At 36.9% G+C, this 24,328-nt stretch overlaps 1 protein-coding gene across 2 annotated transcripts in view; it reads right to left on the reverse strand.

Annotated features, from left to right (window-relative positions):
* SPON1 (spondin 1) overlaps positions 1-24,328 on the reverse strand; it is a 223,804-nt gene that overhangs the window by 108,126 nt on the left and 91,350 nt on the right. For both annotated transcript variants that reach the window (XM_035328572.1, XM_035328571.1), the window contains exons 4-6: positions 17,265-17,338; positions 15,142-15,264; positions 10,282-10,430 (exon numbers count right to left, since the gene is read on the reverse strand). In XM_035328572.1, the coding sequence (XP_035184463.1) occupies positions 10,282-10,430; positions 15,142-15,264; positions 17,265-17,338 (346 nt within the window). The remainder of the gene's footprint in view (positions 1-10,281; positions 10,431-15,141; positions 15,265-17,264; positions 17,339-24,328) is intronic.

The following is a 24,328-nucleotide window of genomic DNA, read 5'->3' on the forward strand; positions in this document are numbered from 1 at the left end:
CATGCAACCATTCCAACCCCTGTGACAGGCCCTGCGGCCATTTCAAGACCTGTGATAGGACCTCCTTTCTCCATCTTGCTGTATTTCAATGGGATTTAAAAATACAAGCTATTTTAAAGAGCTCAGTTTTCTATGTAGATATTTACTCTAAAATAAGAGTGTTAAATGTATTAAAGCTATTGAAAGTATTGAAGAAGTTAGTTCTGAGGGGTGGAGGGGGGGGTGCTGGGGGCTGGAAAGGGAGGGGGAGGGTGGAAGGGGGGGGGGGAATGAGTGCATTCTCAACATCTAAATTAGTATTATTGATTTACAGGGAACATTGCACCAATGGTAATTTTAAGATACCTGCCTTTTCTGCAAATAAAATAATTGATCTAAACAATTCATCTTTTGTTTTCCTTCACCAAGACTGGTCAGTGTTGTATCAAACTAAATACACTAAAAAGAATAAATTGATTAGTCAAAATGAGGTAATTAAATATAATACATAAAGAATAATGTATTTAAATGTATCATAGACCACTCCATGTATAGTGCTGGCGTCTTTTAAGTCATTAAGAAGAAAATAAGCATTTGAGGCACTCACTGTTTATCCTGGGAAAGCATTCATATACATGTGATTCAGATTGCTTTCTCAAATAAATTTCCAAAGTACTATGTGAAAACAAATTTTCATAGAGCATTTTTAGTTATCATATGCCTACTTTTGAGCTTGATATATCATTTGCTACAATCTTCTCATCGCATATTGGTAAATATTAGTGACGGTAATAAATATTACAGAATCACAGAATTTTCTAGGTTGGAAGAGACCTCAAGATCATCAAGTCCAACCTCTGACCTAACACTACCAAGTCCTCCACTAAACCATATCCCTAAGCTCTACATCTAAACGTCTTTTAAAGACCTCCAGGGATGGGGACTCCACCACTTCCCTGGGCAGCCCATTCCAGTGTCTAACAACCCTTTCGGTAAAGAAGTTCTTAATATTCCATTCTGCTGTCAATTTTCTCCTTTCCAGCCATTTCTGTATACCCTTTTTCCCCACAGAATATTCTTGGAATAACAAGAGTATTGTCCATGATAAGGTAATGGTATTTATTTGAAGACATCAGTGACTGACTGAAACAAGAATAACATGAATGATTGGAGCCATGTTTAAAAGAGAACATTGACTAGTAGAGAATCCAATAACATCCTTACAAAAGAACTCAAGATAGTTTGTAATCAGAAATTCATGACAATAACTGCCAATTCATCTAAGCCCAGAGTTCCCTCTTGCATCTATTTAAATTCCCAGCATATATGACAGTTTCTAAATTCATGCATCCATTATTGTATTCCAGTGTTTGGCGAATTCCAGATAAATGTACAATCTGCAAGCTTATCATTCTTCTCCAAACTAATGACTAGTCAGCAGCGTTAACTTACCAACCCAATTGAGTAGTTCTGCTTCTGTTTTTAGTGAAGTAAAAACTTCAGTAAACCACAACACATCACAGTTCCTCCAAATTAGACTGGAAAAGCAATCTAAGAAAACAAAGTTAAAAGTTGGGATATAGACTGATGAATAACCTCCCTCTTCAGTAGCTTGGGCCAGTTGGTTTGTTATATATTAATGTTTATGTAAGACCTAATACCTGGTTATACCTATTCATTAAACAGTAAAAGCAATGAATAGATTCTGAAATCAGTATTGATCCAGAAATTTAACTGAGAGGAGTTGTCTTACCTAATGATAAAAGCAATGTAATATGCATATTTCTGCATCCATATTTGTTTTTTGAAATACGTATGATACTTGCATACAGTATTTTTCTGAGCGTTCTGCCGGAATTCGGGTGAAAATAAAGTTTTGATGTAATCACAGTAACATGGCTCTTAATTGAGGTTCTTAAACAATAAAGATGCTGAAAAGCTAATACCAGAATGATGAACTTGAAATTATGTTGTTTTTTCTTAGTTTTTAAGTTGAAAATTTCTCTGATTAAATATTTGCAAGTCAAATGAACTAGTAGGACTCTTAAGCTTCAGCTGTTATGTCATGCTGTTCCTTTGAATAATATTTACGATCCAACAAGAGAGAAAAGAGGGGAAGATCCTGTGGTTCCTGACAAATGCTGCTAATGAGAGTTCAGGCACTTCTTTAGCAGTTGCAGCACCCCACTAATAGGTAGCTGAAGGCCACGGGCTATGCAGCCAGTGCACTTTAATCACAGGTTAAGCCTCTGCAGATGAGAGTATTCAGAGAGAAGTAAACTCTAATTTAATTTTTAGTGATACTCTGACCCTTAAAAAATCAGAAGGTCAACAGGAGTTTAGCCAATGTCTCCCAGGGAAAAAGGAGCCTACACGCCAGCTCTGTATACCTGCCACACAATTCAATGTTATTCGTATTTATTCTTCTGTAGTTTGTGTTACTTAACATTCTGCTTGTGTTGCTCCAAACCCGTTCCCTAGTGCCTCAAAGTCATTCATCAAATGCATTTGATTAGTCTTATTAGGATTTAGAGCTGCCATTCCAAAACAGAGCAGCTGCAAGCAGTTACTCCAGCTCAGACTGATTTCTCTGACCAAAGTCTCATGGTAGGAGTGCTGAAATTCTGCTATCAGATGGAGTTTGTCCCTCAATAGTAGCAGTACAAGAGGAATCCATGTATCCAGCATGTTCATGTTTTAAAAATATTACAGTAGCAAACTGAAAGGCCATAATTTTAAATGGTCTTTCCACTCTATGAGTGTTCTATAGAATAGTAAGAGTTTTATGACAGAAAAACAGTATGATAAAACCTAACTGCAGGAAATGAAAAGACAAGATATTTTGAAAGACTTTGAAATTAGCAAATAATATATAGCAATCCAATCATACTGTCTTGAACAGAAGACATTGCCTTTCAACTATTGTAGGCATTAAAAAAGGTAGGAATATGTGTTGGTCCTACTTCAGCAAGACATAGTGTAAGAATTTGCTGAGGCTTTGAGTTATTATTTATGTTTTTTTTCTTCAGGAGATACCCTTCAAGAGAGCAAACAAATGTTTATCTTGTTTGACTGTTTTTAATTCAAAGAGAACCTGATTATTGGATTTACTGAAATGCATTTCTTTCTATTTTATACTTGAAATGTGATAATTGGAACAAAATAAGCATCAAGTCAACTTACAGCAAATTAAAAGAAACTAACTGTTGAACAAACTGTTAAAACCTTAATTCCATGTTTGATTATGCAAATTGTTTCATATCAATAACTGTCTAATTATTCAGGGACAAAACTTCAAACAACATACAACTCAGAGATTTGAAGCCTCCAGAATTCATGAAGCAAGGTGAGAGCTCAAAGCCTCGAGTTTGAAAAATCGAGCTACCTTATTATCAAATAGTAAACGTTGTTAAAAGCACTTAAAATATCGATAAATGCATTTTATACATGTCATCTGTACTTGCCTATTAGCAGCAGAACCAAGCCGACGAGAGACGGAGGCAGACAGGTGCTGTCGGTAACCACTGAGGCCTGTGAGGAGAGCATAGGCCTCGGCTGCGGCCTCCTGCCTCACTGCCACAGCGGGTGGGCAGCAGCCACCAGGCCGCAACAGCCGGCCACTGCCAGCCCCGAGAAGGGCACCAGTGTCCCTGGCACTGACAGCACAGCACTCCTTAAAACTATTTATCTTCCAGAATGGAAATGTTGGCCTGAAGGCCACTTTAACTGGGGGGAATTTCCCCTTTTCTGAGCCTGCTGGAGATCGGTTTGCAGGCAGAACACAGGCAAGGTGCTCAGTGGAGGGAGGGAGGGAGAAGCGTCATTCATAGAATCATTAAGGTTGGAAAAGGCCTTCAAGAACATCTGGTTCAACCATCACCCTGCTACCAATGTCACCCAATAAACCATGTCCCTAAGCACCATGTCCAACCTTTCCTTAAATGCCCCCAGGGATGGTGACTTTACCACCTTCCATAGGCAAACTGTTCCAATGCCTGACTGACTACTCCTTCAGAGAAGAAAATTTCAAATTTTAAGTAGGTGAGGAGATTTTCTGCCACGCAAGGTGCACCGCAACACACCGAGACAGAACTCTTGGGAGAGCAATGGCATGTGCCTGTCCTCTTCTCTATGGCATGGCCACACCAGTCACGTTCAGTCACAACGGCTGGTGTTTTTTGCAAAGGAAATATCTGTCCCCCATACAACACAACTGCAGACCGGCACAAAAGTTCCTAGATCACAGGAGTGAACAAATTCTGTCAGATTTCCAGAGGCTGATCTTCAGCAGCAGAAAGCATTTTAATTTCTCTGGGACAGCTGGCCTGGGCCTGCACATACCTAATACAAATACACGTGGATTAAAGATGCAACACAAATCCAACTCAGCCATGACAACCACAGTATTCCACAGGGACTTACAACTCTACTGACAGAGCAAGTTTCCAGTAATTTTACAGCATTTTCCTGGTTGTATTACTAACCCTCACAAAAATCAACTTGACAAATAATATAAAAAGGCGCTGTTAACCAACCAAGCTGCTAATTTGCTCAAGTTTTGAGCCAAAGCTGAGCAGAATTTCAAAATTGTTTTTTCTTGGTGTTCTAAACCAGGGATATTACCACAATCATAAAAGGGCAGTTTGCACAAATGTGTTCAATGTCTGCCAGTTCTCACAATCCTCCAAACAGAACCACACATGGTTTGACTGTGCCATAAGGACTGTGCTCTAATGAGTAAGAGCTTATCCACAGCACAATGATATTTTCAGAGTACTCAATAAACACACATTTTTCTATTCGTTTTTATTGGCTGACTGCATAAGCTATTCAAAGTGTGCTGAATCTTTCATGTTTTGGCCCAAGAAATAATATACCACTTAATTATTTATTAGTCAAAACTTATTTTTAAAAAAAACTTTCAGTAATGGTTCAGACCGAATCAAGCTGCTTTGTACTATTCAGAACTAGTTCTATTCAGAACTTCTCAAAGAGAAATGATACGCGTTTTCCAGTATTTACAGAGACTGTTTTCACCAACACTGTATGACTGAAATGGAAGTGAAGCTTTTACTAAAAAAAATGTGTTTTTATTTACTTATTTAATTATTCTCACTGAATCTTTTCTTTTTTGTATCTCAAAGTGAACATTCCACATGTTTAGTTATTTTTTTAGGCTAAAACAAGATTGCTTAACAGTTGCACAATAAAAGCTTTTGCAATATAATTCCAATTAGAGACAAGCTTACTGATGAGAACACACAGTGCCTGTGTTGTTTATATAAGCCTACAGCAATAAAACTCAGTGAAAAAAAAAAAAAAGTTAAATTTTGCATTTTCTACACTTTCTTCAGAATACAGATTTGTAGAAACATATTTACTGTTATATCAGAAACAAAGTTGATTTTCGCTTTCCTTTTAAAGAGCATTTAAGTATCTGCCTTATAAATCACTAGTCAGATAGAAAAGTCAGTATTATTTGACTTTTTTTTTTTAATTTTAATAGTTGTCAGAAAAAAAAGGCATTTTTTAAAGATATCTTTTCAAAATGAATGCTGTATTTTGACCTCCGTTGGCATTGTGCTCACAACAACTATTCATATGGTCACGAATATGAAAACAGCACAGCATTCAACATGAGCTTTGTTTCTTATTAGAGAAACAAATTGTTATCATCAACAAGTACTAAAGAAGAATGCAATTGTGATGAACAGCTTTGTTTGTTTGCTTGTTTTAAAGAAAGCAACACAAACTGGGAATCATCCTAAATGGTGTTTCCAACTCTAGTATATTAGAGAAAATGGATGTCATCCTAAAAGAGTTTGTCTGAACCCGATAGTATGAGATGTTTACTGGTAGATAAACTTCCCTTTATGACATAAACCGACAACAATTTCTTTTTGGCAGAAATTCCTCAAGAAATTTAGCATAGTAAGGCATTTCAAAACTTCTAATTACCAAAATACCAGCGGTTTTAAATTATTAGACAGTATATATTTTCCAAAGGGAAAGGATGGAAAATCTACCACTTAACATTTTCAGAAGGCCTAAGAAGTACTGTAATTTACGGTGGTGGTGTATGCACAGAGCAATAGAGGAATCTAACAGAGCAGACACAAGTCTAGGTTCGAATTTACAATCAAGCAGCTTGATCTATCCAGATTTGGATTAAGTACAGCCTTAAAAACATGCAATGAGGCTCTACCTAAAGTAAAAAGCATGCTGGGACAGGGTTTTAGTACTTCACTATTAGACCAAGTCCAGAATCCACTGAAAGTTTCTACGGGTTTTAGACAGAAACCTAAAAGGGCTTTGGACTATTTAAAACAACAGTGGCTGTACTTTTCACATTAGACTTCTTGGACATATTAATATTTCCTAAATGCAGCTATCTTTTCAACAGAGGGAGACTGGTGCCTCTGAAAAGCTGCTGAAAAGCCAAATCCCTGCCCCAAGGACTGAGGTGGAGGGGGGCCCTGGAAGGACAGTGATGCCATTCACCAAAGTTTTGGGTAGGCAAAGACAGACATCCCAGCCAGCTTCCTGCAGTTTCCATCAATAACAATAGTAGCAGGAATATCGCTATTGGCACAAGACAAAACAACCTGTGTATGGTTTAATCTCCACCTGCAATGAAGGCATATTTTCACTAATTTTTAGCTGCTTTAAATAAGCACAGCCTGAACTATTTCTGCAGCAATCACAACTTTCAAGTGCAAAGCAGCCTTATTCTCAGCCCTTGTTACGGGTATCCTGCTCTCCAAAGCTTGATTTAAGTGTTCAATTTTCAGCTGTTCTGTCAAGCACAAGTGCAACTCAGCTGAACCTCCCTGGTTGGTTAGCTACTTTTAACTTCTGTAATAACACTTTATTATTAATAATCAAAATTTTGAGCCTCTTTCAGTAAACATGATAATCATTTGCCAGAAATAAAAGTAAATGTATAGATAGAATCATAACAATTATATATTTTCGCTTGTGGAAAACTTGGGATATTTCAGGTTTCATCTTCAATTAGGAAACTGTCTTCACATAAATCATAATATATCAAAAAAATTACAGGCATCTGACTGGAAAGAAGAACTTGCTCTTCTCAAAGGTCTGGAAGCATAGTTAGTTCTCATCTGAGGCCACTAAAGACGATAGAAAAAGTCACCCCCTTTACTGACATTTCAGAGAGCATTAAACCAAATCTGTAAGGAATGCCATCACTGTGTCCACCGGGAATAAGCAGAGAGCACCCGCTGCAGTTAGTGGAGGTATAGAATACTTTTTATCCACGTTTTTAAAATTACTTTTTATCCACGTTTTTAAAATATTTAATGGTAAAATGACTCAGTATTTATCCTAAAACAATTAGACAAAAACAAGCGAGTTTTTCTTCAGTGTAAGACATTGGAACCAAGGGAGAATAAGACTGGCTCTATTTCCACCTTGTTACATTTACTTACATAATATTTAGCTTTACATTTTATTCTTTTTGATGTTTGAATCTCTTAGACTTTTTTTTTTTTTTTTTTTTAACAAAGCAATCACAATATGGATGCAGTATTCCTCCTTTCAAATTCTGTATATGCTTGTATTGAACAGGCAGTTTTTAAAATAATCTTGGACAAATCAGACTTCCTAAAAACCGAAGTGTCCTGAAGTAAAAGAGTGAATATGTTTCAGAGATACGTGAGGTCAGTGAACAGTCTTCTGCACACACCATTGCTTTTCCAACCTTTGTTTGTTCATGTACAACCCCTAAAGTTGACGCTTGAATTATCCTATTGTACACATCACCCACTTGATAGGTTGTTTTAGGAAAACTCATGTGCTCTGTGCTTTCCTTCCAGGCTGCCAAGGAAAGTTTACCAAAAAGGTTGGTTAATTCCATTAAGTTCTCCCAGATGAACAAACTGCAAAGCAAGTTTGCAGTACCCAGGACCATCCATGCAAAAATATCGTACAGGCTCTTTACAGTAACAACAAACCACAGCGTTCGAAGGTGCTCAGTCAAGAAGAAATGCTGATGATGAGTCAGCAGTCTGTCCAATGGGGAACAGAAGTGTTCACGCTTAGTTAACGATATCCCTAGTTAACGATACATAATTGTTAGGGCACTTCTTAACAAAGCTCAAATTAAAACAGCTTCATTAAAAAAAAAAAAAGGAAAGAAAAACTATTTTTTTCTTTTTCTTTCACATGTGAAGAGTAAAATTTTAGTAATGATACCATAAAAATCATTACATGGATTTGTTTGGTTGTTTTTGGTCTGAATAAAACCTTAGAGAGCATCAGTTACACAGAGACCAGTTGCATATGTGCTTATGTATTCACCTAAGTAACAGCCTAGCAAACCCAGCAGAGAGCAGATTTCCAAGCCCCAGTGCGGCCTCCTAAGAAGCCCACTACCTTGTTGGGGTGTGCTTCAGAAGAGGGCTGCAGCCCAACCCTGCGCTGCTGCACGCAGCTGCAGCTCCCGGCACCAGATCTGAGCACAGAAATTGCCTTACTTGTGCCTAACTGCAGCTCAAGGGCAGCTTGGTGGAGCAGTTTTAATGAATTGCATCCTCCCGCGACTGCACAAGAGAAGGCTGGGAGGACGACACATGGGGGAAATACAGGTGGAGTAAGAAATGGGAAAGTGGGAAATTGATCCTGAGGTTGCTTGAGGGTGGGGAAGGAAACAACATTACCAGATTTCAAGGCAGGTGGGGGATACTGCAAGGGAGAAAGTGCAATAAAAGAAAAAAAGCCTCAATGAAATGTCCACAAATTAGTTCCTCGTATTACTAGCTCTGCTGTCAGGGTTATAGAACTTTACCTCAGTTTTCCTTAAAAATATTAACCCAACTTAAACACATTGAAAAGAAACAGAAGTTTTTTATCAAATTTTGTAGATTTCACACAATTACAGAATGGCTGAGGTTGGAAGGAGACCTCTGGAGACCATCCAGTCCAACTCCCTGGCCATGCAGGGTCACCTAGAGCAGGTTGCACAAGATGGCATCCAAGTGAGTTTTGAATTATTTCCACAGAAGGAGGCTCCACAACCTCTCTGTGCAGCCTGTTCCAGCGCTCTGTCGCCCCCACAGTAAAGAAGTGTTTCCTCATATTCAGCTGGAACTTCCTGTATTTCAGTTTGTGCCTGTTGCCTCTTGTCCTGTTGCTTGGCACCGCTGAGAAGAGTCTGGCTTCATCCTCTTGCCACCCTCCCTTCAGGTATTTATACACATTGATAAAATCCCCTCTCAGTCTTCTCATCTCCAAGCTAAACTGGCCGAGCTTTCTCAGCCTCTCTTCATATGACAGATGCTCTAGTGACCTGATCATCTCAGTAGCCCTATTTAACTAGTAGACCCAGTTAACTGATGTTACAGCATACATTGATAAACTAGGTACTACGCAGCTATTACACCAGATTGTTTCTTGGATTAGACTGTACCAAGGGAATCAGGAAGCCTTCTTTCTCATTTAGGGCAATCATAACTATATACATTATATACGGACTTACCTACACATACAGCTACATAAAATTGTACGTACAGCTTTATTATATGTACCAATATCTACATTTTCTCTCTTACCTCAGTTTCCAGTGAGTCCTTGAATTTCATGGAGGTATACATTCTAATAATAATCATGACCATGTCCCAGTAGATTTTATTGTTTGCTTATTACTTGATGTAACAAAATGAAAATAATCTATAAACCACTCGAAAGACCGATTTCTGTTAAGCTAAATCAGTCCCCTGTAGGATGATATACTGTAAAGGCTCTTTTGCCCTTAACCATAAACCTGATTCATCAAGTTTTATTAGTGCAGTTGTGTAAAGCCTTCCTATTCAGCAATAAATATCACCTCACTCTCTTGTAAGAGCATTCCTAACTTGGATGAACCTGCAGCTAACTGCAAATGGTTTGTCCCAGAAAAAAAAGAGTACTATTAATGCTACCACCTACTGTAAACAAGATCAACACTTCAAAGAGGAATATGGCATACTGCTTGCTGTCTTCAAGGTATTCCTTTAATAAACTCTCATCTTCATGATTAAGGTAGAAAAAATTAATTTTACTTTTATACCTCTGATTTATGTCTTGAATGACACAAAGATCTGAGCTCATAACACTTACTCGTCCTTCACAGACAAAAAAAGTCAGAGTAAGAACGGGTCTAGAAAAACAGGCAGCTTTCCTAATGTTCTTGACTGAAAATGAGCCAGCAAAATTACATTCATGGACATTGGCAATGACAAATCATTCACAGTACAAGGTAGGATGCATTTTTTTTGAAGCATGTATTAAATTGCACCTTACCTGCTGTCGAATTTCTTCTTCCATCTTGACTGGGGACCCCAGCTCTGCAACTTGTTTGACACCTTCACTTGCATACCCTCCGTACTCCCAAAGGATGTAGTTCTTCGAGTGAGAACTACCAATGATTGCAGACCAATGGTTGGTGCGCCCTTTCAGGAAAAAAAAAATAATAATAGAGAAAATTAAGAGTTCATCAACATACTGACTTATAATATCAAAAGCATCATCAGAGGCTCAAAACATAATTCCTAATCTTTCATCCAAATGAAGGGTTCAAAGTGCCCCGTGTTTACCAGCATGAAACCTCTACATGTGCTGCACGCTGCCAGTTCTCACTACATTAGAACATCATGCATTTAGAGTACTAAGGGCAAACCAGTGAACTACAGAAATAAAGCATAACGTGTCAGTAATTATTGGATATAACATAGAAATTGAGAGAAAGATTGTATTCCAGCTGAACAAGTATCTCCCCCAAACAGATAGTTTCATACAGGCTTAGTATAATTTTTCTTCACTTAAGCTTCTTCAGGAAGTTTAAAAATGCTTCAGTTTTAGGCTTCCTTATAAAATATTTATGAGAATGAAACTTGCAAGGGAAGACTTCAGTTAAATCTTTGACTATTCAACGACTTAACAAGTCACTTCCGTACTGACAGATACTGGTTTCTTGTAACAATCCACTTGATTTATGTTTGGGTGGTGACAGGAGATTACCAGCAAAGGGTAGATATAGGCATGACTACAGTGTCATTAACTGTTACAGCCTTTTCAGCTTTGTGCCCAAATATTATCAGGCAAAGATTTGAAGTGCTTAAAGCCAAAAACCTCCCTTGAGCAGCTGATGGAAAGGAGATGGATGGTAAGTTTGCTTCCCATCAGCAAATTGTGCCTAGCTCTCCTTCCCAGAAACTGGTAAAGGAATGCTCCTATGGACACTCACATGGCTGTTTTTTTCTGCTTGCTCACACTTAAAGTACACATATACTGAGTCACATCTTTTTTCCCCCTTCAACCATTAATAGTGGTTCCCCTTAATTTAGGAGGGAGTGAAGAAGCGAGTTTTGGTGCTTCCATAGTTGCTTAGTTTACGTGCTCTGATTTCTCACAGCGTAAGTGTCGTAGAGCTAGGCAAAGGGATTCCTGTTCTGGTTTCTTGTCTTGGTGAACAGGAAAAGAAAAAATGTAAAAGTTTAAAGAGAAAATGTTAGAGAAGTCTGATGAAATGGAAAAGAGAAATGAGCAGAAATAAGGAGTCACAGAAGTCCCGCAGTACTGGAAATAAAAATGAATTCACTTAAGTGTCAAATAGCACTCTGCAAAGATATCAGCTTAAAGCAAAAGGATGAGAAAATGAACTACTCACACAAGCAGACAGTATGGTAATAGTGCAAAGACTGCAGGAGATGAGGGAGACAATGATGGAGTGAGACAATATTTAACATTTTTCTTTGCAATGCAAAAGGAAGAAAGGAGCAGTAAAACCAGCTGAAAACTAGAATAAATGAATGAAAAATGAATAATGAAGTAAACAAAAGGAATGCAAATTTAAAATGTGAAAGGTGGGACAATTAAATTGAAAAAGACAGTATAGAGAATTGAATAGATAAAGTCAGATGCAGTAACATAATCACAGGAAAGTAGAAAGTAGATTAGAAATAAAAAATGAACAACAATGGTATGGAAAAAAAGCTAGGATTGTGGCAAGCAGAATAGATAGATGAGGGGAGGTGGTGCGGCAGCACAGCAAACAGAGCCTCCACAGGTTTGCTTGGGCCAAAATAAACTTACTGAGTGCTGGATTATAGCAGGCTCGATGTTTTCAGAGTCCATGAAAGCTAATCGGATAGTGCGTCCCAAATGGAGAAAAACAGATACTAAACTCCACCACCACCTCCCCCCAGTACGAGACTGCAGTGTCAGAAGATGGCTTCCTGATCAAAGATCTTATTCTTGCTCCTCAAATATACACCAGCACCTTTTCAAACCAGAGAGGGCGTCATTCAGCTTCAGTGATGGGACCCCCAGCTTTGCCCATTCTTTATTAACGCATAGGTCTATCTCATCAGTCACAGACAGCAACTTTCCCTGAAACACAGTGACACTAAAACTTACTGGAAGAGATGGTTCCACCTAGTCCCTACCAAAGAAAAATGTGTCATTACAGAGAGGAACCAGGGAGCCTTTAAACATTCAGTAAAATGAATTGTCCCACGTGCTCCAAAGTTTCTCTCCTTCCTTGTCCTAAATTGGGCAAGAACGTCTGATGCCTTCGCAACTAAACCCAGCCTCTTCCACCCAGCCCCTCTTCTTAAAGCTCTTGGATTTGCCCACAATGCAGCTGGCCTCCCTTCTTGACCAAATGAGCTATTCAAAGCATACCACAAATTTGCAAAGGTTTCACTCTTCACCTTGAACCTTCTGTTTCCGTAAGAATGAAGAGAACTCAATACAGTTAAAGTTTTTCCTCTAAACACCAGCGACACTTCTCAGCATGAAATAATCTGAGTCAGATAGGGCCAGAGCTGTTTTGTATCACCAGTCCACTTTCACTAACCAATTGCCAAGACAGCAAACAGAATGTAGACATCTTTCCAATGGTGTTATTTCACGTTTTTTTCTGTGAGTAGTTCCTCAATTTACACATTCATATGCATATTTTGCATATCGATCAAGGTGTCATCACACATGAAAATGTATCCTCTGACATATCTTGCAGATGTGCCATATGAAATCATGATGGAGAGCACATACATTTCTGTTATCATATACGGATGATACCCAGAGAGAGTAAGTACTTTTAAGCCACAGGGCATATGTAAAGACATTTTTTTTCTGATCAGAAGAATGTGATAGGAAATGAAATAATTCCCCTTGAGCCAGATTTAGTAACAAATGAAATATTCCACTTCCACTAGTCCTATTATCGGGGGCTAAAACAACATGCAAAAATTAACCAAAAAGCACGCTTGGTTTTCTTAAGTCTTAGTGTGCTCATTTGTTTAATTAAAAATTTTCAGTCTGAGATTCATGAAAGGGAAAATGTTTTATTATAAAATATAAATTAGTTTTTGAACCCTTTAAATAGGCATGGTACACCTCTCTCCATTCACTTTATGGCTAGCACACTCAGAACAAGATTGTGGTGCACTGTTTTCTTTCTGAGCAATGTTTTATAGAGTCTGATGACTCTTAAACACACAGTATGTTTTTAAATTCAATGGGAGGAAAAAAAAAAGGTATTTTCATTGCACTGGTATAAAACATGAAAACATGGAATCTGTGAAAATCCCAAAAGTGTTTCCTGGGATTAACAGTTTTGCACAGTACTTTCCAGAAACATTTTGTTTGATAGCAAAAGAAAGTTCCTTATTTGGCAAAAGCAGTTCTTTGGAGAAAAGCTAAAGAAAAGATTACTTATTACTGGGGATATTTAAAGCAAGTCAGGAGATTTTTTAAGAAAATAAGTGAAATGAAAGTTTTATGGTCTGTTTTTTCTATCAGCCATACTGATGGCATAAGACTAAAGCAGGGTTCTTTTGCTTTGTTTTGTTAACATGATGGCTTGCCAAATAACGAGTGATTTACTACAGCCTATCATAAATAGCACTTTATTTTAATGTAACTACCGCACAGGTTCAAAGCTATAAAGAATAACGTTAATCATTTGTTTTCATTTTTAATATCACTACATCTGGATGAAAGATCTTTTTCTCAACTTTCAGGAATTTCAGTGTAAAATTTTATCATCTTTTACTACTGGGATTGATCCTGCTAACATCATGTGTTGTTTTTTTTTTTTTTTTTCCGCTCAATCTTCTCTAAGTTTTTGAAGTAAAACACATGAATCAAAATCACCACTGTATAGCTGGGAAGAGAGAACAGTATACAGAGTCCAGTATTGTGCCAAATTATTCTAACTTGGCACCCGTACCCTCAATGTGTTCACTGACTTGGATTTAAAAGAAAAAGGCATTTTTCCCTGCCTATTACATCATTAAGTCACAGTAATTTCATAGTTTTCAATCGTTTTCTTATGCCCAATTTCTAACCACCAGCTGAATCCATACTAATAATGCATTCAAAGTGTGACATTCAGCAGACATATAGATCATGCAATAGCCTAACAGAGCATTCCCACAATTACTCACTTTGGCTTATTTTATTTCCCATGCATTACGCTGACAAATAATATTTGAACAATGGTATGTTCAACTCAAAATGTACTAAAGAATCAATGTAAGCAATATTGCTTAGATTGTTAGAACCACAAGCAGATACACAAACCATATTTAAGCTCCATGATTATATTCTGACACTGACAGCAATAAATAAATAAAAAAGACATATAAAGGCTACATAAAAAACATCAGCCACAGACAACCTAACAAAGTTTAAAGACCAATAAATTTGACTCATGTTCTCAAATAATTTCCTTGCCTTTATTGCAACAGACTGTGAAGCCAGTAATGAAAGAATAAATGGATAATACGTTTTTTGGTAACTTACTTAGATTATTGCAACAAGAAAACAAGAATACTGATTTCGTAGGTCAGAATTTTAAAAACCCTGATAGACCTGATAGAAAAGGAAAGCTAAAAAACCCTTTCTTATTACAAAGAAATCTTGAAAACGCAATCTAAAATACATCTCAGTTCAAAACATGAAGCAACTCTAGTTTATTTGTAATGTATAGCATTTTCAGATCGATCCATGGGTTTTCGATACTGAGTGTTGGCAGCACTGCATAAATGTCGTAATTTACACTATTGATATGTGAATAAATAACGCTGTAACAAGCTCCAACTCTCTACACTATCCCTTTCTATGTATTACAACATTAGTGAAAGACATACTCACGTGGAAAATCTTTGGGATGTGTTTTTTCCGACCAATTTCCATAAAATGTTAGCCTGTATTTGGCAGTTCCACAGGCACAACAATCTAAAATTGGTTTGTCAGTCACACCTTCTGAGGCTGAGTCTGAAAAAGGAAAATAAAATTACCTAGTGAAAAGAGTTACAATTCATTATCAACAGATGATAGCAAAGTTGCCACAATAAATACTCCAATAAATAAATTTGAGCTAAGCCTACTTTTGTTTGTTGTTTTTAATGTTGGGCTACACATGAAAGTGGATCCCTGAAGTAACGGGATCATCTATGGGTGAATATGAGTGTCAGATGTTTCTTTCCAATAGAAAGGAATCACCTGCTCTGGCCTACTCTGAAAGGATAAACCTTGGGACTGTATTGAAGTTTTACCTGTAACTGCAACATAAAACCTTCATTGTTAAGACTGCGTTTCTGTACTTTCCCTCATTCAGTGACTTCAGGACAGCTCAATACAGGTAACTACAAAATTGCCAACAGCTTTCTCCTTATCTGATGTCATATCTAGACTAGAACAAAAGTGGTGTTGAAGAAGAAAGCTAAAGTTTTCTGGCTGTCTTTCATATTTTAAATAGGTAGGTTTAATACTTCAAATAGATTGAGTAGTTAGGCAATGGCCAAACGCACCTTCCACTATCAGAACTGATCATAGACAACTAAAATTCTTCAAACACAAAGCTGTTTTTCAAAAACATGGCAAAAGTTAAGAAGTAAAACTTTGACATAACTTGGCTTCTAAAGATAAATATGCTTTAAATTTGATTCCCTATCCTTTATTTAATAATCCTATTATTTTTTTCTGCTTTCTTTTCAGGAATATTAATCAAATTCACTGTTTTGGTGGCTTTTTATTTCATATTTGACACTGAATGTGCAATATTATTTTAACAAGTCTAGCTTACACTTTTCCGTAGTTGAAATGGCACAAAACTATGACATACAAGTTTCTTCGGGGATTTCACATTCATTAAATGCAACCAAATACTTCACTGGCACACATTCAGTTTAGTAAAAATGAAGGACAGCATGGTAGTAACTCAAAAGAAGCATTTTTTTTATTATTATTTTTTATTTTTTCCTCAGCATGGCTCAAATTAAAGAAAAACAATTCCAAACTTTCAGGCAGAAGAAATAAGAATTACCCCCATAGCAATCATCCCTGCATTTCTGCACAAACTTACTACTTTTCAAGAAAATTTGGGAAGTTTCTCCAGGAAAGAGTTATGCTATGCGATCTGGAATTTAAATCAAAAGAAGATGTGCATTCTGATACTAAGGGAGTGGTCAGTTGTTGATTCATAGATATTAACAACACACCCTGCTCCTGCTAAGATGGAAAATCAATTTAAAGGCAGATATATACTCCTAATATATTCCTATATGCAGCATGCATACATTTACTACCAGAGTAACAAAAACAGTCCATCTGCCACCAGATTACAGTGTAACAATCACCTTCCACATTTCCTTTTTTTAACAGGTTGTGTATTTAAGAATAGGTAGAGAATTCCATAAAGTACCTGAAGAATTTATATAAATAATTTCCCCTAGTTTTCAAAAGGAACTTATAGGCCCAATCTACTTCATAGACTTCCTGCCTCCAAATATGCAAGCATTGCCTTGAAAACGCTGGTTCTAAGGAGGCCAGACTGAAAATAATTACAGAACACAGTGAAAGAACCAGGAGATCGAGATTAACTGAACTAACTTCACTTGCATGACTTGCTGGGAAAGAGGAATGTGCACATGCGGAAACAAAAACTATCAGAAAAGACAATTGTCCTTGTCTTCCTCACGTTAATTTTAAATACATCTGCTATGCTTAGGTTTAGGAAAGAATGAAATAGTCTTCATTAAACTACCTGCTCTGGGGGCAAACAGGTTTCACACCAGGTAAAAAGGTGCAAGTGTCACATTTAGGTGAAAACAAGGAAGAGTATATATGAGAAACAGTTGCGGAGTAATGAAGAACATTGTTGAACAGGAGATCCTAAATTTGAACCTGGATGAAACTGTTCTAGGCCTCAAATTTTTAATTGGATATAATGAGTTAGGAGAATTCAGTAGAACATAACAAGGAAGTAACCTTACCTTGTTCACAAATTCTTTTGGTGAGAGAGCCCTCATCTTGAAAATAAATGATGCGCTTCTGCACAATACTGGCTCTACAAAGAAAAAAAACGTTTGAAATGTTTATTTCTTAAAGGAAAAAAAAGGTGTATGATACAGTAGCTAAAGGACAGAACCAGACTGCTAAAACGTAGGCATATTTTTCTTCTTTTGACAATATATACAGTACTAAATCTAGGATATTTTTATTTCAACTTCCATTTGAAATTGTACAGATGAATTTTTTAGTCTACTACCTGAAGACCAGAAAGGGAAAACAGTTGAGAAGAATGACCAGTCAGGGACATAAAACTGTAAACAGCAAGGGCCAGATTCTTGTGTTACCTCAACTTTATGGTCAAATAATTATGTTGATCTCTCTAGAGTTATTCCTCACTTTTACCAGCTGAAAAGAAAAATGAGATTATGCTTAGAAGTGTTGTAGAAGTGATGTCAACCCTTCTTTGACAGTGTTCCACCCCATAAAAATTAGATGCAATTTTACTGTGTTTTCCTTGCCAGGATACAAGGTCAGAGTAGGACAGGAAGTAATCCTTCATTTCACAGTGTAATGTACCCAAAAACTGAGTTTTGTAAACCTCTTCGAGCTACATCAGATTGGAAGGGGTGCAGAAAACCACAGTTTGCTCATCCTTAACAGAGATGCCATCTTGTAAAGGAAGCTGTGGCAAAAGACAATACAGGCAACAAACCAAGGCTGTGAAAAAAAAGGTGTATGAGACAGAGACGAATACTTTGACTTTTACAGAAAGCAAGCAAGAGTATTATCTGCCAGCATTTGGTGTAGGGAAGCATAGAGAGTTACCAACAGCCATCCATACCTAGACAGGTTATGCAATTTCCATCCCTGGAGGTATTCAAAATTTGATCATACTCATCCCCGAACAGCCTGATGTAACAACATCTACTACGAGCAGGCAGATGGATGAAATGATTTGCAGAGGTCCCTCCCAATGTAAATTATTCTATGATCCTATGCTTTCAATCTCATTCTAAAGAACAGATTTTGCAAAGCTTACTGTAAAAAAAGCACCTACACTTAAAAATCTAAACAAACAAGAAATCAGCTTTCCAGTGAAGGAGCTCCAAAATCTGCAGATTACAAAAGCATTAGAAGTATCTAATTTCAGAAACAGTTATTTTAGAAGTAAAATGGAGAAAGGTTGTTTGAAGCCTGAAGTTTACTTATTTTATTCTTTCTGCTGTGGTTAGCTCGTCAGTGTGAAATGTCAAGGGAAATGTTTCTTTTCGAACAACAAAAGCTTCATAACTCTCTGAGTCATTGTCTCTTCAGCTGTGTTTGAAAGTATAAATGGAGCCAATAATCCTAATTAAGCCAATGGGAGTTTTGTTGCTGACTTCAGCTGGAAGCTGACTGATATATTAGATGGCTGCATGGACATCCAAAGCAGGCACATAACATTACAATAGTCAGAAATAGTATTAAACTAAATTTAAAATATTCACTGTTTAAATAATAATTTTCTATATTGGAGTCTGACCAAATGATCAGATCAGTATATTTTCCTACTTTTAATCACTACTTTTACTTGTTTTCTTATTTATTATTTTGACATAACTTTTATTCTTCTACAAAAGTTCTGATTTTGACTAAAGACCCTTTGTTTGAGTTTTGAGGCTTACAAAAATAGCTTTCAAATGGAAAGGCTAACTGTTACAGAGACACAAGAAAGCTTTCAAGAATTTACACAAGGTACACATTGGCTGTCTGTATAAATCTTTCCTGTCCCTTCCCACAACCAGTGCTATCTAAACTTTATGGGAAGGGGAGATTTGATTGCTTTCCCCCTCCATGATAACAGATTTAAGGGATTTGTAATTGAGTTGTTTCTCTCTGTCAGTCAGCAAAACCAACTCAGCAAAATGGGAAAAGGGAAAACAGGTCTCCCACCAACACATCAGCACACTATCAAGTAAGAAAGAAAAAGGAAACCAAAACCAACATCTCCAAAATCTGCTTGAGTTCTCATTACCTTCATGTGATGCTTTTCAGTATTTGTTAAAGCTTCTGCATCACATCACATTGTGAGCAAAATCATATGTGTAACAAGCAGACTCATTTATTTTTACTTACATCTAGCAGCATGTTTTTATTAAAAAAAAAAAAAAGTTACTATTTCTGTTTTGTAGCTCCCTCAGAAAAATCAAGGAATATCTGGTAGCTTTCTGTAGTATTTACTTTGGCGATGCTACTTCAGGATGTTCATAGGTTGGATACAGGCAGGGCACAGTCTCTGTCCTGTCATGGTTTGATCAGACCACATCTGAGCACAAGGAGGATGAGAGCTGCCCTAAGAGACTTCCCTGGAATGAGAAGGCGTCTCTAGCACAATTCTGTAATAACTGTGCCATTCTTCTGGGAAATGCTTTAGCAAAATCACATAAATTGCATTTGAGATACTAACAAACAGGATCATAAACCATAAAAATTCAGAGCAACCTTGGGGATGCTCCAAGTCATACCAGAAATTTAGTATTTTTTTTTTCCTTTTTCCACAGAAACAGATTTAGATCATCTTCCTTACACCTTTCGTCAAATCATAATATCAACAGAAATAATCTTACCTTAAAGTGTCTCTGTGGGTGTAATGATGTGACAAAAGAAGCATGGAAGAGGATCTATAAGAATTGTTCCTATGACACTTCTAAGCTTACATGAAAAGCATTAAGTACAATATTAGAGTTACATTTTAATAAAACAGATTTTGCCAGAGCTTGTGAATATGCTCTAAGTTTAAAGGCATGTCCACTTTTTATATTTCTATTCTAGTTCTTACAAAACGTATGCTTCCTTACAACACGTGGTCCTCTAACAAAACATGTGGAATACAATTTCAAGCATCATGTAAATGCTCTGCATGAACTGAGGAAGTCATGAGTAAGATGCCCAAGTCATTCCCTCACCCTTATGGAAGCACAGCAAGCACCCTTTTCAGGCTCTTTTTCTTTTTTCCAAAAGCAAATTTCCACAGTACTTTGCTGTCTTAAATTTCTTGGCTCAGCATTGCAACAGCTACAGATTCAGCAGTTCTTAATACAGGAAAACCTTTTTGATTTATACAAATATATAAACTTACTTATTTATGGGAAAAGAACTTCTGGTGACACTGGGTCTTGCCAGAAGTTGCAGACCACCAGCAAAATCAACGCTTGAAAGTCCGTGAGACAGCAGGGTAAAATTCACTTTAGGAAACTCATGGGAAAAGTAAAACATGGATTAAGAAAGAGTGAGTACTAAAAAAAACAAAAAACACACACCTGGAAATTGAGAAAATATAATAAGCTCCTAGACTACAGAAAAACAAAACAAAACAAAACAACAACAACAAAAAACCACTTTCTTCTGTATTACTTATGGGTTAACTTTGCCTTGCCCTTCCAGCCATCGAAACTATTTTGATTTTTCCATTCTTTACTGATTTAATTATATTAAGTTCTGTCCCACCTCAGAAAGCTACCAAGAACAATTATATTTAGTAAGACCTTTAATGAGGCTTAAAGTTTATTTGCTTTTTGGATTTTGTTGTCTTTTAAAGAATTTCTACAGTTAGATCTGTACCATTACCCCGGCACTAGAAACTTAGGAGATAATCACATATTTACCTCTACCGTAGTTTTCTTGGTGTTGGTGTATAACTTAAGCAAATTTAATAATCCTAATGCACCGTTTAGGATTTTCTCATTTCATTTCCTTCTGTCTCGTCTTAGTAAAAACCCACAACTCTATTGTGCTAACTTGTGTAGTTGACCAACGTTAGTGACTTTTCTTTCAAATGCTTTAAGACTTTTATTAAAAATCACTTGAAATTTCTCTGAAAGCATATGCAGCTCTTTAGCTACTCAATGCCTAGTGATTTTTACGCTGGTGCAGTATTTGACAACTATATTCATCAAAATACTTTTCAACATGGAAACTGAGCTCCATCTCACCAGAGAAAAACGCGTCTCAAGCCAGAATCTAACTTTGTCATCAGCCATCACTGACAAGGGTCAGTACTATTAAACACTTGCCTAAAATTATTCCCTGATACTTAGGAATTAACGGAGGACTGTCGTTTTTTCCTGACCTTTTTTTCTTTCCTGTTTTTTTTTTTTTTTTTTTTTTTTTTAAACTGTATGCTCTTAACACAGTTTGAGCAAACCAACCAGACTTTGTATTTCATGTTGGATGAACACAGTAATATTAATGCCAAGTGTATCAGTTTTCTGATATTTACAGCTCTATACGTGATGATTGCCTTTCCTCTAGTAGATTAATCAGCTGAAAAACAATAAAACTGGTCACTTCCAAAAAAAATAAATAAAAATAATAATCCAGTGCATACACATACACTGGAATATCCGTCTTCAGTTTTATTTTTAAACGTTTTACTTTCACTGTCAGAAAATGCAACTGAGCAAAACCCCACAGCAAGAGCAAAGTACCCTAAACTACCTTCAAAGTCCTTTTGGTTTTCCTTCATACCATACTCAGGCCTACCGTCCCATGCATATGTGGAAGCTCACTGACTGCAGGACTGATCTGGCCATCATCTATAATACAACAAAAAGCTCTAAGGGAAAACAAAATTATACATGCTGCTATCTTGTATTTGTCCTCAGAAAATCTCTCTGTTCCTTGCTTGAATGGTCACAGGACATAAATATTAAATCTAAAATCTTCAGGATAAAAACTTGGCATGACAAAATCTCATTTCGGACATGTACGCTACGCCACTTACTTGCAAAATCAAAAAAAAAAAAAAAAAAAAAAAAAAGAATGAGCTTGCCCAGGTCTCTTGAGAAAAACTCACATTTCTTAAAACCCATTACTATTTGCAAGCTGTATCTTCACCATGTATTTTGAAAGTCACAACTTTTGTAGCAAGTTCCATCTCCTTGAGTTTCAAAACTAAGCATTATAAATAATACTGCGAAGAGACAGAAAATATTGGATAGGACTGGCTGGTTGGAGGATATATTTACTTTGTTATTCTAGTGCTGATTTTGTATAGTAGATGGAAGAAATCTATCAAGTGTGGGAGTATAGTTTTTATCAAGATAGGGAGCTGAGGGCTGTACTATCTGTATCATTGAGCTAACTTGCAGTGATCTGATGCAGAGCACTTGTGTGTTAACTAACAAATCCTAAAATCAACATAATAAATTGAAACAAAACAAAACAAAACGCTTTTCAAGCATGGTTCTATTTTTGCTTTAAAAGTCCAAGCAACCTCTGTAACACTCACCTACTTGCACAGGGAACTCAAAGATTTAATTCCTCTGGACATTCAAGAGAAGAAAGCAAAGAAAGAGAAAACCTTGTCCCCATTTTCAGAGTTGGTAACCCACTTCATCTGCTATGACAGAATGTGGCAGAGAATAAACAACATGATCAAAGGCTATGTTTTAAACCCTGCCACATGTTACTCCTCATCAGTCCACACACACACACAAAAAATAAATAAATTCACATCACAGCTCGTCCTCTGTTGGTTTGGCCACTAATGAACAGCAAGCATGGACGGCTTTGGCACAATATAAAGCATATTTGCCCCTTTACAATATTTCTTTTAAACTATATACCCTACACGTTTCGTCTCTCTTTCGATCTCCCTCCCCATGCTCCAGGTTTGGGTGATTAAAAAAAAAAAGGTGGGTTTTATTTTTCATTCTTAATCCATTCTGTTTAGTGCACTGCATTTACCAAAGCAAAATAAGTTAAATTCATCTGCATGAGTGCCCAGTTAACAAGGCTTGAAAGAAATCCCCAAGATTTTAGAATAACTGTTCTAAATCAATATTCTCAGGGGATTCAGGAAGGAAGGGAGTGAATGAATAGATACTAACAAAATATCAGAGCTGTCATTCTCCAACTACTGCTTTATAACAGGTCTCCATTAGCAATATGTTGAGTTATATTTCAATGAGTAAATTATTTGCTTGTACGGACAAGAATTGTATATCAAAAGCAATATCCTAATCAAGTCCACCCCCTTGTAAAATACTGATTACTTGGTATTCAGATGCAGGAATCCCGGTAGGACTAATGTATTTGATGCTTCCAAGTTCAGAAAAATCATCACCATATTTTAGTCTACAGCAGCCTGAAGGCTGAAGTATCACAATAGACAAGACAAATTAATACTAATTAAAAGTATTAATTAATATTAAAGTACCTAATACTGACTTCTTAAGAGAGACCTTAATGTTATGAATGTATTTGCCTAGAGAAGTTTAATTTTGATGTGGCTCCTACACTGGTTGAGATGAAGTCTGACAACCCAAACCATTGTAGCTGGAGCTGGAGCTGGATCAGAAGAAAGAGACTTGTTATTTCCTTGGTGCAGCTTATCCAGAGACTTCAGCTTTCAAGAATTAATACCTTTAACAAGTGAATCTCTTCTGCTTCATCTTTTCTAAGCAGTTTAACTGACAGCTGAGACTACAGCCTACTGAACAGTCAGACACACGATGCCAGGAGATACTGGTCGGTTACATTGGAAGTATGAGGACACAGAAAAGAACAGACTAATAAAAAGAAGAGGGTCAAGATCTGCAACCTTTCCACTTTCCCCATTCTATGGGGACGGTACATGAGAAGATACTCCTCTTACTCTTTTTTCAAAATCTGCTGCAACAAGTTTGCAGCAGCAGACAATGTTAGAGTGGTGCCTCCAGTTCACAAAGTTGTTTTGGCTGAAAAAAAAAAAAGTATCTGGAGTAAGGATTTGTAGCAAATATTGTTGAAAAACTTTGGTACATAAAATGCTGGAGGATGCAACTGCAGGGAACCTGCGCAGCATACATTTTGCTCTTCCTAATTCAGTTCTGTGCATGCCAAATTCAATGCATCCTTCTCCTCTCTGTTTAGCTGCTGCACCCGTAGCACGGGTAGCAGTTTTGCTGTAACAAATCCAAAGAACAAGTTGGTCCCAGTAACCTAGGAATACATAAAAATATCAGTGGCAGAGCTGCATTATTCAGCCTATGTTTGGGAATGCTTAGCAGCTGCCTGGACAATA

Source organism: Oxyura jamaicensis, chromosome 5 (assembly GCF_011077185.1).
Source record: "Oxyura jamaicensis isolate SHBP4307 breed ruddy duck chromosome 5, BPBGC_Ojam_1.0, whole genome shotgun sequence".
Lineage (NCBI taxonomy): Eukaryota > Metazoa > Chordata > Aves > Anseriformes > Anatidae > Oxyura > Oxyura jamaicensis.